At 37.4% G+C, this 15,042-nt stretch overlaps 1 protein-coding gene across 1 annotated transcript in view; it reads right to left on the reverse strand.

The window, feature by feature from the left end:
• Positions 1-15,042, reverse strand: part of LOC105454438 (whirlin) — a 68,032-nt gene that overhangs the window by 22,925 nt on the left and 30,065 nt on the right. The window contains exons 10-11 of the mRNA XM_011697047.1: positions 7,318-7,399; positions 6,619-6,726 (exon numbers count right to left, since the gene is read on the reverse strand). Of these exons, the coding sequence (XP_011695349.1) occupies positions 6,619-6,726; positions 7,318-7,399 (190 nt within the window). The remainder of the gene's footprint in view (positions 1-6,618; positions 6,727-7,317; positions 7,400-15,042) is intronic.

Consider the following 15,042-nt stretch of genomic DNA (forward strand, 5'->3'; position numbering starts at 1 on the left):
GGCAGATATGAATTCCTCGTGGTGGAGAGACGGCGTCTCTCTCCGCGTGCAATCGGAATAACGACCTCGTGTATAGGTCGCCGCTACGGCGTCGCTATTATCTTAATTATATCGGGCCGACCTTAGCATTGGCTCCCGATTTCTTCTCGAACGCGGTCGTGATCCCATACTGCAACGTATGTACATACTACTTCACCCGATTATCTCAATTGCACATCGCCGCGCCGCCGCGCTCTTGCGTGTAGGGCGCGTTTGCGCTTTTTTCTCCTTTCTTACACGTGTATGAAAGCCGAGAATCGCCGACGCTGATGAGGAGATAAATTTCCGAGGGTATTTTTTTCCCTTTGTATTATTAAAATCGAGACAGATTGCGCGAGTCGATCTATTCTAAACAAATATTTATCATTTGTCGCTCAATGTGTTTAAAATAAAAATAAAACTGAAAGCAACGTGACTTGTTTATATTATTGATATGATAAAATACCTCGATAGTAGGATAAAAAAATTAAATATAATAATATTCTTTATTTTATTTATATATGTATTGAGAGAGGTGATGCGAAGTTATTTTTGTCTTTCAAAGTTAGCCCAAATTTTAATATTTTAATAAATTATAATTATAATTAATCGAGATCGAAATTACCAATTCAGGTGGAAAATTTGTGTTAAACTTAACACGTATTACATGTCCCAAACGACCCAAATTTTTGTGTTAATTTAACACAAAATATACACAAGAATATATTAAGAAGGTAACACACACATTTTATAAAAATTAGCACAAAAAAGATAACACTTTGACACAATTGTGAAAGCATATTTCTTTAGTGAAATTAACCTTTGTAATGTGTTAAATTAGCATGTACATTCACAGACATCTTTTATTCATTTTTCTTAGAAAAAACTTATCCTTTAAAACTACATTATTTTTATGTTATTTACTTCACTTATGTTACTTTATATTATTTATTTCACTTGCTCGTAAATTGTATTATTTCAACGCTAAGAAACGTTAAATATCAATTAATTTATCACAAAAGTCTAAGTAATATAATCACGTTATGTTAAATTAACTCTCGGGTATAAAGTTTCGACACGAAAACTTTAACAAGGACTATTTTTAACACAAGTACAAAAATGTTTTCTCTACCGTGCGTTGCTTAAAATATATATCGATATACATTAAGAATCCGTTGAATCTACGACAGTTGTTGGACGTTGTTAGATCGTGAAGTTCCTCGAACTTCTCGAGAAGGGAATTCCGATAATTGGTATTTCCTTCCTATCGCATGGGCCTCCGTTCGAGCTCCGCTTCAAGCAAGAGCAAATGTATATAGTTACGATGTCGCCCATAAAATCGCGGTTTCTTCATTATCCCGTTTCTACGCACCTGCCCTCGCGCAGAAGGCAATCCGGGCGATTTTTTTTTCCCTTTCCTCTCATCCGGACGTCGGACGTTGGACGTAATAGTCGGTAGAAGTCGTTATTCTCTCTCGGGGAGAGCGAAACGATCGTAGGGCACTTTTCAGGTGAAACTATCTCACGTCAGTAACGTCGATAACACTGTAGCTGCCCGAGCCGCTCCACCGGATTGGCTCTCTTCCGTTCATTTCGTACCGGCGGCGTGGCGCGGCAGCGCCTGCCCGCGCCCCGATCATCTCGCATTCCTCTCTACCTGAGCGGACTTCTCATTGAACGCCCTCCCCCTCGTATGTCGCGAATTTGCCGTATAATTTCTCCAGATATCTTCCCCCTTTCCCCTTCCCGGTTGCGTGTCCTCGTCGGGAGTAACGAGGATTCGACGGATCCCCTTGAAGGCCTTCGCAAGCGAGACGCGCGGCGAGCTTTTCGTGACAGTCCCCGCATTCCTTTCGATGAAATATTTAAGCAATGACCTTCTTGAGACTTCAAAGAGTTACTCGAAAGTGCCGGGTAAAGAGAAAAGAAGAAGCGCGATCCCGAGACGTCTGACGTTGGCTTTTAAAGTGTATAACGTTTAAAAGCCGAACTTTTTTCTTTTTACACGCGAAAAGAACGGTTTTGCTGAAGTCTGAAAATAATTTTACTGGATACAGATTTTAATATAATCTTGTTGTCGACCATTAAAATAATTATCGAGAATGCTTAAATATGACGATAATGCTGCAAAAAATTTTGATTTTAAAAATTCGAGCAACCAATTTGAGAGTGTCCTACATAATTATTTTATTGATGATCGAACAAAATTATTTTTAAATCTGTGTCTAGTTAAATTTTTACATGCCTCAGCAAAACCGTTCTTTCCGCGTAGAATTTTCGAACGATGATTAATATTTTATTTTGGTTTCTTTTCTTGGCTGAATCTTTCACATAAAAAGAACGATTTTGCTAAAGTATTTAAAAATTTAGCTGGAAAGAAATCCGAAAATATATAATTTTATTGGACCATCAAAATGAGAAATCTAAAAATTTAGCTAGTTGCAGAACGGAAAATAGTTTTGACAAAGTATCAAAATAATTATTTAGATTCTAGAACGCTCAAGCTGATTGCTAGAATATCAAAATTTTTTGTTGCATTGCTCATTATGCTTAAGTTAATAATTACGTAGAAGACTTAAGCATAATGAGCAATGCTGAAAAAAAATGGATATTCTAGCAATCAGCTTGAACGTCCTATATAATTATTTTGATAGTTTATTATCTATATCTAGAGCTAAATTTTTAAACACCTCAGTAAAATCGTTCTTTCCGTGTAGAATTTTCAAAAGATGATTAAAATGTTTTTATAATTTCTTCCCTTGGTTGAATCTTTATATCTACACGGAAAGAACAATTTTGCTAAAACATTTAAAAATTTCGCTAGATAGAAATTGGAAAATAATTTCGTTGGACCACCAAAATAATTACGTAGGAAACTCAAGTATAAAGAGCAATGCTGCAAAAAAAATTGGATATTCCAGCAATCTATCAGCGTTCTATATAATTATTTTGATATAGTTTGACAAAATTATTTTCAGTTTTGTATCCAGCTACATTTTTTAGATTCCTAAGCAAAACCGTTATTTTTGTATAGAATTTCCGAAAGATGATTCATATGATTTTATTTTGATTTCTTTTCTCAAATTTCTTTTATTTTATATAGAATTTCTTGAGCGATGTCGATGCCGCTGACGAATATTGGATTTCTAATATTTATCCCGTGTTAAAAACTACGCTCGTCTATTTTATTCCTGTCGTTCGAGGATAATCATTGTCGTGGAGTCAGATGTAATTAAGATCGCCGAAACGAAAGAAGACGCGAGAAGACGCGCGACGAGCTTAAATTTGTGTGTCGCCACCTTTTGTACTGGGGACTACTACAATCATCTATAACGGCCATTGTTTACGCGATTAGATGGACTGTGGTATAATCTACCATCTTTGTACCTACGCCTATAATAACATTTACGTCGATATCGGGGAGCGCGATCATGCGACTGTCTCTCTCAGGGAGGGTTCATCGCGGAAAGTTTACAGCTGCACATCGGTTGACGCAAAGCGAGCGCGCGCCGCGTGCGCCGAGCACCAATTATATTGACCTTTAATAATCTCCACCTAAATAAACTGTTCGAAATAAAAATAGAACGCGAGGAGAGTAAACACTGAAAAAACCACTCTATAAATAAAAATAAATTGACAAGGAGGAAATAAATACGGAGCACATTTGTTATCGCAATCGATATCGGTTATTACTATCATTTAATGTAATCGCGCTCTTTTCCTTTGCCGTGCAACTGTGATGAATATTTCAGTGTCTGGAACTTTGCTAAATTTTATCCGCTTGCACGTGGAAAGAACGATTTTGCTGAAATATTTTAAAAAAATCTAGCTACGAGTAAATACAGATGTGAAAGTATAAATTTTGTTTGATCGTCAAATTACGTAGGAAACTCAAGCGTGATGTAAACAATTTTGATATTCTACTGGGTAAAAAACTATGGTGTAATTAGCAGCATTAGTCGACTAATTGAAAAACATCAAGATGGAAAGAACGATTTTGTTGGGAATATCTAAAAATTTTGCCGGATACAGATCTGAAAATAATTTTGTTGGACCACATCAAAATAATTTGTTGGAAACTGAAAAATGATGAGTATTTCTATAAAATGTTTCGATATTTTAGCAACCAGTTTGAATTTTCAACCAAATTATTTTGATGGTTCAACAAAATTATTTTCAGATCTGTATATATCCAGTAAAATTTTTAACTTTCAGCAGAATCGGTCTTTCCACGTAATTAAAAATAATCTTAGTAATTCAGTATTAATAAAACAAACACGTCATGCTCTTGTTTTAATAAAATATTATTTATTTCATTGATACTGATGTTAAATGAACGAGATTACTTTCAATTAGACTGCTGCTGGCTAATGCTAATGCAGCATATCATTTTTTTTCTATGTAGCAATCAGCGCTTAAGCGCGTTCTACATAATTATTCCTACATATATAGTTTAACAAAATTATTTTCAGATCTGTATCTATCTGAATTTTTAGAGACCTCGGCAAAACTGTTCTTTCCGTGTAAAAGATCGAATCGATGGATTCTTCCCGAACATGCCTCTAACGGTCTCTATTTGCGAGCGATACGAATTACTGTGATAACCCGATGTCACCCGATCTCGTTGCGCATTTGCGGCAATGACATACCATTATCCGGCGGGTATCGCGATTACGATTACGAGAGATTACGCGAGAGCCGTGAAACGTGTTGGCACGGAGTGCAGAAACGATTTAGAAGATATAGGCTTATTACGCTCGCGTTTGCGACTCCGATTCTCGATGATTGTACGTTGCAAGGTAACGAAAGGCGCAATTGCGCAAACATGAATGTGACGTATGTGCAGGCCGTGTCGCGCAATGTCTCGCGATTAATGATTTTTCAATTCAAAAATTGGAATATGAAGACGTAATGAGTGAGAAACGGCAAGTTATTAGGAATGTAAATTATGATGTTAATTATTAAGGGACATTAACTTTCATACTAATTTTTTTATACATATATTTTTTTTTAAAATTATGTGCGCACAATTAAATATAGGATATTCTGTAAAACCAACTTCTGAATCTTTTTGATAGAAAAGATAAACTTGATTCGACGCAGTCCTTTTTTTTAAACCTTTGTCCCAAAAATTCGCTTTAGAGTGATGCACCTTGTGTTGCACGTAAATAACTGTACGTGAGTAACCGTCGAGCGCAAATTAAACGGTGAAATTATCGCGCGACGTTACTGGAGCGTTATATGCGAATTTAAATGAGGCTGCGCCTGGCAAAAATCCGATTTCGCACGTACTTCCGTTTAACTACTCGTTTGCGAAGATTAGAAGAGTTAAACAGGTTATGTATATATAATATATTAAATCACGTAAGGAAAATATAATACAATATGAATTAATCTAATATAAATATAGAGCTGTATATGACTTAATAATTGAAAAATTATGTTATTTGATAATAATTAATTTAATAGTGAATTAATAACGAATTAGCGTAATAAATAAAGAATGATATAAATTATTAATAGTTACCAGATTTTACGCAATATTGTGTACGTTAATATTTTAAATAAATATTAAATAATCTTTTAAAAAATAACACGTGAACAATTACTTTGTGTCTGAAGGCCAATCGGATCTTTTGAGTCGTTTTTGTTGCGCACTCCGCGCGATGTAACATTTTCGAATGTAATTTGCATAAAGTAAGTGAGCGTTTAAGATTTACCTGTTGCCTGCAACACGCGATACCTGACTTCGTTCTGTAAACACCAATCTACGTTTGTGTAATTATTCCTGTAACGGGATCACAACTCGCAACGTGCATTAAATACGTTTGAACTACAACGCGCGCGAAGGGACGAAATTTGAATTGTTAAAACTTTTCTCGAAGCTCCTTCTCCCTGAGAGACAATGTCGCACGATCGCGCCGTCTAATTCTATAAAAGGATTGCCTATCCTAGAACGATCGTTATATGCGCTTTAAAGGGCGTCTAATTTGTCTTTCTTTGGTTATTCTACGATAAAGCTATGACAGTAAATCTATCTCGAAACGAAAATCCTTAGCCATTAAAAACGATCCGATCGCCCTGTGAGGCGACAGTGATCTCTATCCAATTGAATTTTCAGTCAAAGCATCAAATGATGAAATACTAAAGTTTACATTTCAAGAATTTGCATAAAACAATTTGATTATACTAAGAACACGGGAAATCGTGAGAATACAACTATTTATTTTAAAAAAAGTTGACGTATTTTGATATAGGTTACGTAAATCTTTAAATCGAAATGCATCTTGGTGTGTAACATAAATCAAGATCTAAATACGTAACTAAATTTTTATCTCTTGAATTTCAACTGGAATTTCCTTCATTCATCGAATTTACGTATGGAGTGTTTCACTTTGTAATAAAAATCAATTTATTTAAATCCGACTACGACAAAAAGGGATCGCGAGCTGCGTGTCAGCGATTTTTCTCACTTTCGAATTCACGCGATCGGATCGCATTTTTCAATGGCATCGGAGAGAATATATATATATTCTCTATACAAGGGGTGTCTCGAAGAGTGTCGTGTCCGATGATTGAATTTGTGCTGGTCGGACTCACCAAATTGTCCGGATGCAGGTGATGACCGTAATCCCTGGGGTTGCCCCGCGAGCCGCCCGGGGAGCTGTGCCTGCGACCCCGTCCGTTCTCGATCTCGTCATCGTAATCCTGGAAAAAAGGACACACGACCGTGTTTCATCCTGATTGATCGCGAGAAAAGCTTTCGGTGTCTTTTTCACTTTTTTCTTTTATTTTTTGTTTCTCTATATATTTTTTCGTCACGACGATATCGGTGACACAAATTTTCATCGGGGATAAAGGATCGCGATATCCGGCTTTAGCGGCTTTCTAGGTGTATCCCTTCGAATCCTTTCACCCGTACGGTGTTCCTGCCCGTAATCTCAGCCAAGACAGCGGGCTCTTCGCTTACGCTTCATAATTCGTAAATGATATAAATAAGATTAAAATTAAGATTGAGCGAGATCGCAGTGTTTGGAAATAAAAATTCAAGTTAAACAACATTGCGTAGAGAGATTTTGAAATGTCAGTGTGTTATGTTAATTTCTAAGAAAAAAAAAACTTCACTTGCGACGCAACTTCTCTCGGAGTCCTCCTAATTATTTTTTCAACGTCCGTTTCAAACTTTCCGCTTCATCTGACTTCGATTTCTAATCGATCGCCGCAGGGCTCTCGCCCGCGCGTGGCGAGATAGGATCACCGCGGCGCGACGGTTTCGAAGAGGGATACGCCCGCAAGTACCTGATTGTCGCACTCGTCATCATTGGAGAGGGCGAGGTCGGAGGTCGTCACTTGGTGCTGCTGCGCCCTCCTGCAGCCCACTCTGCAATTGGCAAAATTTCCATTTCAGAACCACCCACCCCGCTCCGCGGCCGCTCTTATCAAATCTCGCGCGCGCACGCGACGTGTCTCACGTCTTATTAGCCCTATCGCCGCGTCGTGTCGTCAGGACGATTCGTCGTTCCGGTCCCGGAGAGCCAATCGTCCCGATTGGAAACAAAGGGGAGGATGATCGAGCGGAAGTGTTCGAGCGACATTCGCGTGATATTTTTCTTTTCTTTTTTTTTTTGCGAATTTCCGAGCCTATTTTGACAATTGCGAGCGTCGAAGCTGGCTGACAGCTATATGTAAGCGCTTTTTCGAAAGGCGCCTCGCCTTTGACTCGAGAAGGTGTCAAATAAGATTTGTAAATACGAAGTGATTCCATCACGTACCAACCTACCCTTCGTCTCTGACATTCTCTAGTACTAATGAATCTAATGAAAGCAAATACTACGGCAAACGCTAAAGTTCGGCAAGCGCCGCTCCGAGGATCGCGTAGGTTCTATTTTCGGAGTACCGGGTATAATTCACTGTTCGCACCGATTGGTCATCCAGAGATTTCACGATTGCAATTAATAATAGAGAAGGAGTAATTATGATTTGAGTGGTCTGTTTTTATTAGGCGTATCGCCAAAGGATGTTTCATAAATTTTCACCAATATTTTTAGTTAATTTTTAAGGTCACCTCATGAAGATAAGTTTATTTAAACATATCTAAAAGGTCGTTTCGGAGATATAGAGTATTAAAATTTCTACAAAAATTGTCGTTTTATGTTAATAGGTCTTAAATAAAAAAAGTTTGTGAAAATATTTAAATTTAAATAAAAAGAGCTATAATGGCTCTTTTATCCTTTTATCTTTTACGTTTAGCGAGAGTGTATAATGAAATAATAAAAATTTGCAGAAGAGATTAAGTCCGTCCATTAACGTTCTGGGGAATAATGTAAACCCGCCCATTTCTATGCCATTGACTTTTTGCAAAGCAGCAATTATAATGTACATACATTGCGATTATAAAACATGAAAATAATATACTTTGCTTATTTACTGACCAAAGTTAAAAAAGAAATCTCTTTTTGTGTGGGAGCTATTAAGAACAAACGATAATTTTACAGAATTTTTAATTCCCAATATCTCTGAAGTGAGGCCTTTAAGAAATGTTTATATGATGTCTTATGAACATTTCTTCATGAAAGGACCAATCAAATTAATTTATAAAATATTTGCTTACGAAACATCCTGGCATATATCTAAAATTTACGGAGAGAACGATTTTGCTGAAAGATCCTAAAATTTAATTGAATACAGATCTGAAAATGATTTAGTTGGATCACATCAAAATATAATAATTATGCCGAAAGTTTAGCCGAGCAATACTGCAAAAAAGTTTGATATTCTAGCGACTACTTTGGATTTCCAACAAAATTATTTTGATGGTCCAACGAAATTATTTTTAGATCTAAATCGAGCTAAATTTTATCTTTCAGTAAATTCAGTTTTCCCCCCGCGCGATGTAGATATACTTAAATATATTCAAACAAACGTCCAGATTCGTGCGATCGTACTCCGGAATAGAACCACGTGAACGGACGGCCTCTGAGACGTGAGAGAACGTTCGACGGGATCGCACCCGTCACTCGATGACGCGCCGCGCCGGTGACGAGCGGTTTATTCGCTTTCGAGGTGGCTCATCAGGCTCTGCGTCGAGGCGTGAAACTGGTATACGCGCGAACGGAGAATTCTCACCCGGAAAAGTTGGAAAGCAGTATCGAGCACATGAAGGTTACGAGGCGCCGATCACACACGAACGGTTTCTACTACGCAGCTGATCGCGCCGTTATCGTCGGTATAGACGTTTCCCACTGCGGACGTGCTATGTCAGATCGCAGGTGGCATCGATAGATAGAAGGATTTCTCCTCCCCCCTCCCGTTCGCAATCAATTTTCCCTAATCACCGTCATTATCTCCGTCCGGGCCGTCTATTTTCATTCTCACGCCATTTGAGTTTCCTGATTTTACTTACGATGCGCAATCTTTCCCGACAGGGGGTGAAAAAAAAAAATAAATGCGTTTCCTTATACTGAGTGAAGTAATCAAAGCTGCGTTCACATCAGAAACATCACTCGATTACGCTAAGGTGTCATTCTATCTTTATCGTTTTTATTCCGTATTAGCCATAAATAAAGATAAAATGACATCTCAGCGTAATCGAGTGATGTTCCTGAGCGTAACCCAACATTTTCTAAACTAATACATTTTTGCGTCAATTATTCTTTGCGTAAAGAGCGAGAGATCGATTTGTCGAATTGCGCATTAGCTTAAATTCGCGAGAGACGAGCACGTGTTTAATCGGCTGATCAATCTAACCGATTTCCCGGGACGAGGGAGACGCAAAATAGGTCACTTATTTTTAGAGCCGGGATTTCGCGACACGCGAAATATGTACATTCGCGGATTTTATTTATTTTTACGGATGAGACCGCGAAAGAGAGAGCGAGAGAGCGGCGGAGAGGTTGACGGAGGGATTCGCGTGTCGTCTCGCGCGTTCCGCGACGAACATTTCGTTACCGAAGCGATCGCGGTACTGGCGACCGTCAGAGGCTCATTTGTTTTATTCTGTTACCCGGGATACGACCTAGGGTGTAAGAAAGCGCGCCGCGGTGAAAATTTCAAGGGCTCTCTCTCGCCGTCGCCGTCGTCGCTACCCTCGGCTCATTAAAAAATCCTGCGCCGCGGATATCGTTTTTATAGAAATTACGGAGTCGGCACTGAGGACGGCGCCGCTCAATAAGTTCGGCATTGAAAATAATATCAGCGCGATTAAATAAATAAGCACAATTTAATTTAATAAATAAGCATAATTTAATAAATCAGTGTTTTATATATATATATATATATAATAATTGCGCTGATACTGTGTGTCTGCAATGCTTTAATAAATAATTTTCAAAATGTACTTTTGTTGCAATTTAAAAGCGAAAAAATTTATTTATTGCTTTTATTTTTATTCTAAACTCTTGTATGTGGAAAATTGCACGAGAGATGTGAAATTGTATAATTTTAGAACATCAGAGAAAAAATGAGTGTATTATCTATGGTAATTTAATTTTTTTTATCTTGATTAAAACAGACCAAAAAACTTGATTTAAAAACAGACCAAAAAATGTAATAATTTAATGTATACACCACGGTATATAATTTATTAACATTATCAAAATTAATTGATTTTGCAAGCAATTCTGCACGTTTTTATATTAAAGGTGTTCTCAATGTGTTGAAGACTTAAATTATTTTAAATATCGATATTAGAATGAGACTTCTATTTAAATTTTAAGCAATTCTGTATTTGAGGGAAAAAAGCTTTTAAAAATTAAATAATTATTTTAATAAATAGCTAATAAAAAAAAACAGATAAATCACGGGTTTATGTGAAAATTCTAGCTGATATGATGTATCTGAAGATATACGTAATTATCAAATTAGAAGCTTAAAAATAATATAACTAATTAATTTTTGGCTCAAATAAAAATATAAATACATATATTAATTTTGAGCTCTAACAAAATTAAAAATATTAAGTTTTGATACAAAAAGATATTAAGTTTTGAACTCAACTAAAACATTTAGTATTGCTTCGAAAAATTTCAATGCAATTACAACTCTTTTATTTTTTTTTATTAACAACGCGTTTAGTTTCAATTTCATGTAAAACATACGTGGGAGAACGCAAGTTCTCTTTCACGGCGAAATGCAAAGTCCTCTCGTTCTCTGCGTAACGGGGCTTTTTGTCTCGGAAAGAAAGTTCGGTGTGTGTCGGCTGGTGTCCCGCGCGCGGACAAGAGATAGAATTCGAGGTGGAGATTAGATCGGCGGACAAAGGCGCGGAGATACATTGAAATCACGAGCACTCGGGGGAGGATCAAAAGCGGGACGTTTTCGCTCGTCCGTCCGTCCCGTCGGCGTCGCGTCCGTTTCCGCCGAGAGGTACCGCGCGGACCGACGTGAAAGCTATCAAAGCAAAGCGCGCACACCGTTGTATTCCTCCTCCGTATCTCCGCCGACCACACTGCACATTCACGTTCGCGCTAATATCGATCCCGCGAATTTTACTTTCGTATTCGCGGCTCAATTCGCGTGCGCGTGCACTCGCGGAGAAAGTCGTCTTGAATTCTACGCGTACATGCGCCATATATATGTATAATGTAGAAAATCGCAACGGAAGCGTTTGCTTTTTCTTTTCCTCGAGCAGTTTTTTTTTCTCATTCGTTCGATAACGTAACGTAATGGTCGACGAGAAAATATACAGCGACCGGTGTTTCTAAACCCCGTGGTTTTAGATTGAATAATAGTTCGTGATTACGCATTAATTTTCATGCGAAAAATAGCTTTTTCAGTAAATGAGCGGGAATACTGACGTTTCCTGAAAATCCGATGCATTCGTACTTGTTGGATTTGTTAGTTAAACACACAACGATAGTTTTTTTTCTCATGTCAGATATAAATAATCATTTTGGAATAATTTTGTCCCACGTTTGTAACATTGATTGAAGCGAAATATCTGTTATAAACTTTATCAAATCTTCTGTTTGTGTCACTAATAGTTAACGAATATTTTATATACTTCCGACGTATGTCAGTTAATTTTGGAAGAGGCTCGTTTAATATTTTTTCAACCGTTCAACGAGTTATGCTTTCACGTTAATTTGCTCGTTGATGGACGGATGGACGGATGATGACGGACAAATGAGCAGCGTCCTGCTAAATTCCGATTCAGCTTGTATTAATTGTTATTGCGCTAATAAATATTCAATCTTCTGTAATAATAATGCGATCGAATAAAAAAAACGAAGTTTTATTAGCATACAGAAGCTTCAATATTTCATTAGCGCAATTAAGATTTTCCTCCCATCCTTGCTAATCATTTTATTCTCTTTTGGCAACAATGGTGCCAATAAATATTTGATTTGTTTGTGTCTGCTTGAAATCTCTAAAAACTGTTACATTTAAAACGAGATAAATACATATTCGGGTGTTGGAGAAAGAGAAAGCAAAGATTTTTTTAGTGCAAAAAGTGCAAGCAGCACACACAGACCTATTAGCTCTTTTCTATAGTAAAACAATTGTTGAATGTAAAACGATCGACATTAGTTAATTTTTCACGGGTCCGCGATAAGATCAATACTCGACCTTCTATAATGTGTTTGAATAAAAAAACCAAAGTTTTGTTACACAATTAGACAAATCGCGTTTGTATGTATAAAAACTAAATAAAGGCTAATGAATGAGCAAAAATCAGGTTAAATTACCAAGTTTTTATTCAAATGAGTATTGTTGACTTGGGACGGCTTGCTAATTTATCTTTGCCATCACAAAAATAAATTATATTTATAAGTCTAAGAATAGCAAAGAACAATGTCGCATTAAAAAGATTATATTTTTTACAATCTGTACTTATCATAATGGATCCGTAAAGTAGATAGTATCTGTATAATTTAGTGTCACGATGTAAAAGAAGAACAGAGCAGATTCAGCATTGCCATATGAGAAAGGACTGAGTCCAAGTGTAAAAAATATCAAATTTCACGACCCAAAGTATAAGCGAGAGTGAAACCCAAATGTTCTGTATGAAATAATCGAGTGATATGCTGTCGCTGTGTAATAAAATTATAACTCTCAAGTATAGCTTTATAAAACTTACAAAATATTGTAGTATAAGTTTAAAAACGCACACATCCATCCCCAGCACAAAAGCTTGCAGCAACATTGCTGCATACTTTCTTATTTCTTTGAAAGGGCAAATCCCTCGGACTGAGTCTTTGAATACTCTTCTGGAAAGTCTTCAAACTCAATCCAAGGGACTTGCCCTTTCGAAGAAATATGGAAGTACGCGTGAAAAGTTTTATAATCCTGCGCCTTCTCTGTGATCTCTTTTAATTACAGGAAGTAGAACTTCTCCGTGTCCATCTAAGTGGCCGCATGTTGCTCGCAAGCAAAGCATATTATAGGACATTATTTTATACATTATTTTTGAAATGTTATAACATTATTGAAGTAATATTGCAAAATAGAAACTTTGCAATATCTCTGCAACATTGCACTACAATATGCAATGTTGCTATAAGCTTCTGTATAAGCTTCTGTGCTGTATGGAATCTTATCATTCAAACGTGAGTTTTATTATTATTATAATTATAGAAGTTTTATTATTAATAATAGAAACTTAAATATTTTATTAGGATAATTAAGATTTCTTTCATCCTTACGAATCATTTTTAATTCCAATTGTGTTTTGACAACACAATAGTACTAATAGATATTAGTTTTCTTCTAATAATAATCGTTAAAAAATTTACATTCGGATTTTTCAATTAATCTTTCGCAAAGTTGCGTTTTAAAAGTGTACTTGAAAAAAAAAAGCGATAAAATTAATAAAACTGCCTTCCGCCGTCCGACAATTAATCGCGGAACGAAACATTTCCATTCGCTCGCTGGCGCAACAGTCATTTCCTACCGTAAGATCGAAAGCGTTTGTCGCCGATCATCGGCATGTGTGTGTGTGTGTGTCGCGAATGGAAATGTAGAATAGTGAAAACTGTCGTGTACTCGCTCCGCCGCACTAAATCCACCTCGATTATCGATTTCCCACCCACGCGTCGCCACGTGGAAAAGATCACCTTTGCGGCAGCGATTCGCCCTTCGCGCGCGCACTCGTCCCACAGATTTCGAACAGAGCTCGGCAAAGTAAATTTCACTCCGTCGCCGGCCACGCGTGCCGATACCTTCTAAAATGCTGTAGTTATATACGAGTTGTTCCCGACAACTGTTCGTGGATATAATAAGTATATATATTTGCTGCGATAATGTCACCGAGCAATTAAAGGTCTAAAACTGAACTGTATGCACTTTATAGATTTCATCGCGATAATTATGTGAGCGAACTAAATTAACCGGGAGGGGAAACATCAAAAAGAAAGACCCCCAATCCTTTTTGTGACGCCGAACTTGTTAAACCCCTCGCGAGCCTAGCGAGAAGCAGTAGCGGTGATGAAATATTTATTGATTGAAATTTTAAAATATGTGTACCGTGACAAAATCATTAATTGAGTTTTAACGTAATACGATGATTAATCTTTAATGATTAATCCTCAATGATTAATCCTCAATTATGAGCAAGAAATGATTTTTCGATGATTTCTACAGCCGTGTTATGATAAGGACGCACGGAGAAATTGAAACGTATATTAAAACACGGGTTGTCGGACGAACTGATCTATCTTGGCGTCTACCCAGCGGAATCAAAGTTCACAGCTACGATCTCTCGAGTAAAAAAAAAAAAGAAGATCGATGAACGTCACGTAACACGATGAATAGCGACGTGCCGTCGCCTCTGACTTCGTTAGAACGGCGAAGGTAAGAGCCCATTAACATCCCGACGCGGCTCGTGATTGCGCAGCGGTGAAGGTACAGTGCATTGAACTGTTGCCGAAGCGCCCTGTACGCATCCTAGCACCGTCTGTTTACATACCTGGGTATACTGAATACTCGGCTACTATGTCTGATGATGGTGAAGAGAGGGATCTGGCTACACTGCGGATCTTAGAAGGAAAAGGTGAGGAGACGGAGATCGGAAGAGCACACGTCTGA

The sequence above is a fragment of the Wasmannia auropunctata genome, unplaced genomic scaffold (genome assembly GCF_000956235.1).
Source record: "Wasmannia auropunctata unplaced genomic scaffold, wasmannia.A_1.0 LD335985.1, whole genome shotgun sequence".
NCBI lineage: Eukaryota > Metazoa > Arthropoda > Insecta > Hymenoptera > Formicidae > Wasmannia > Wasmannia auropunctata.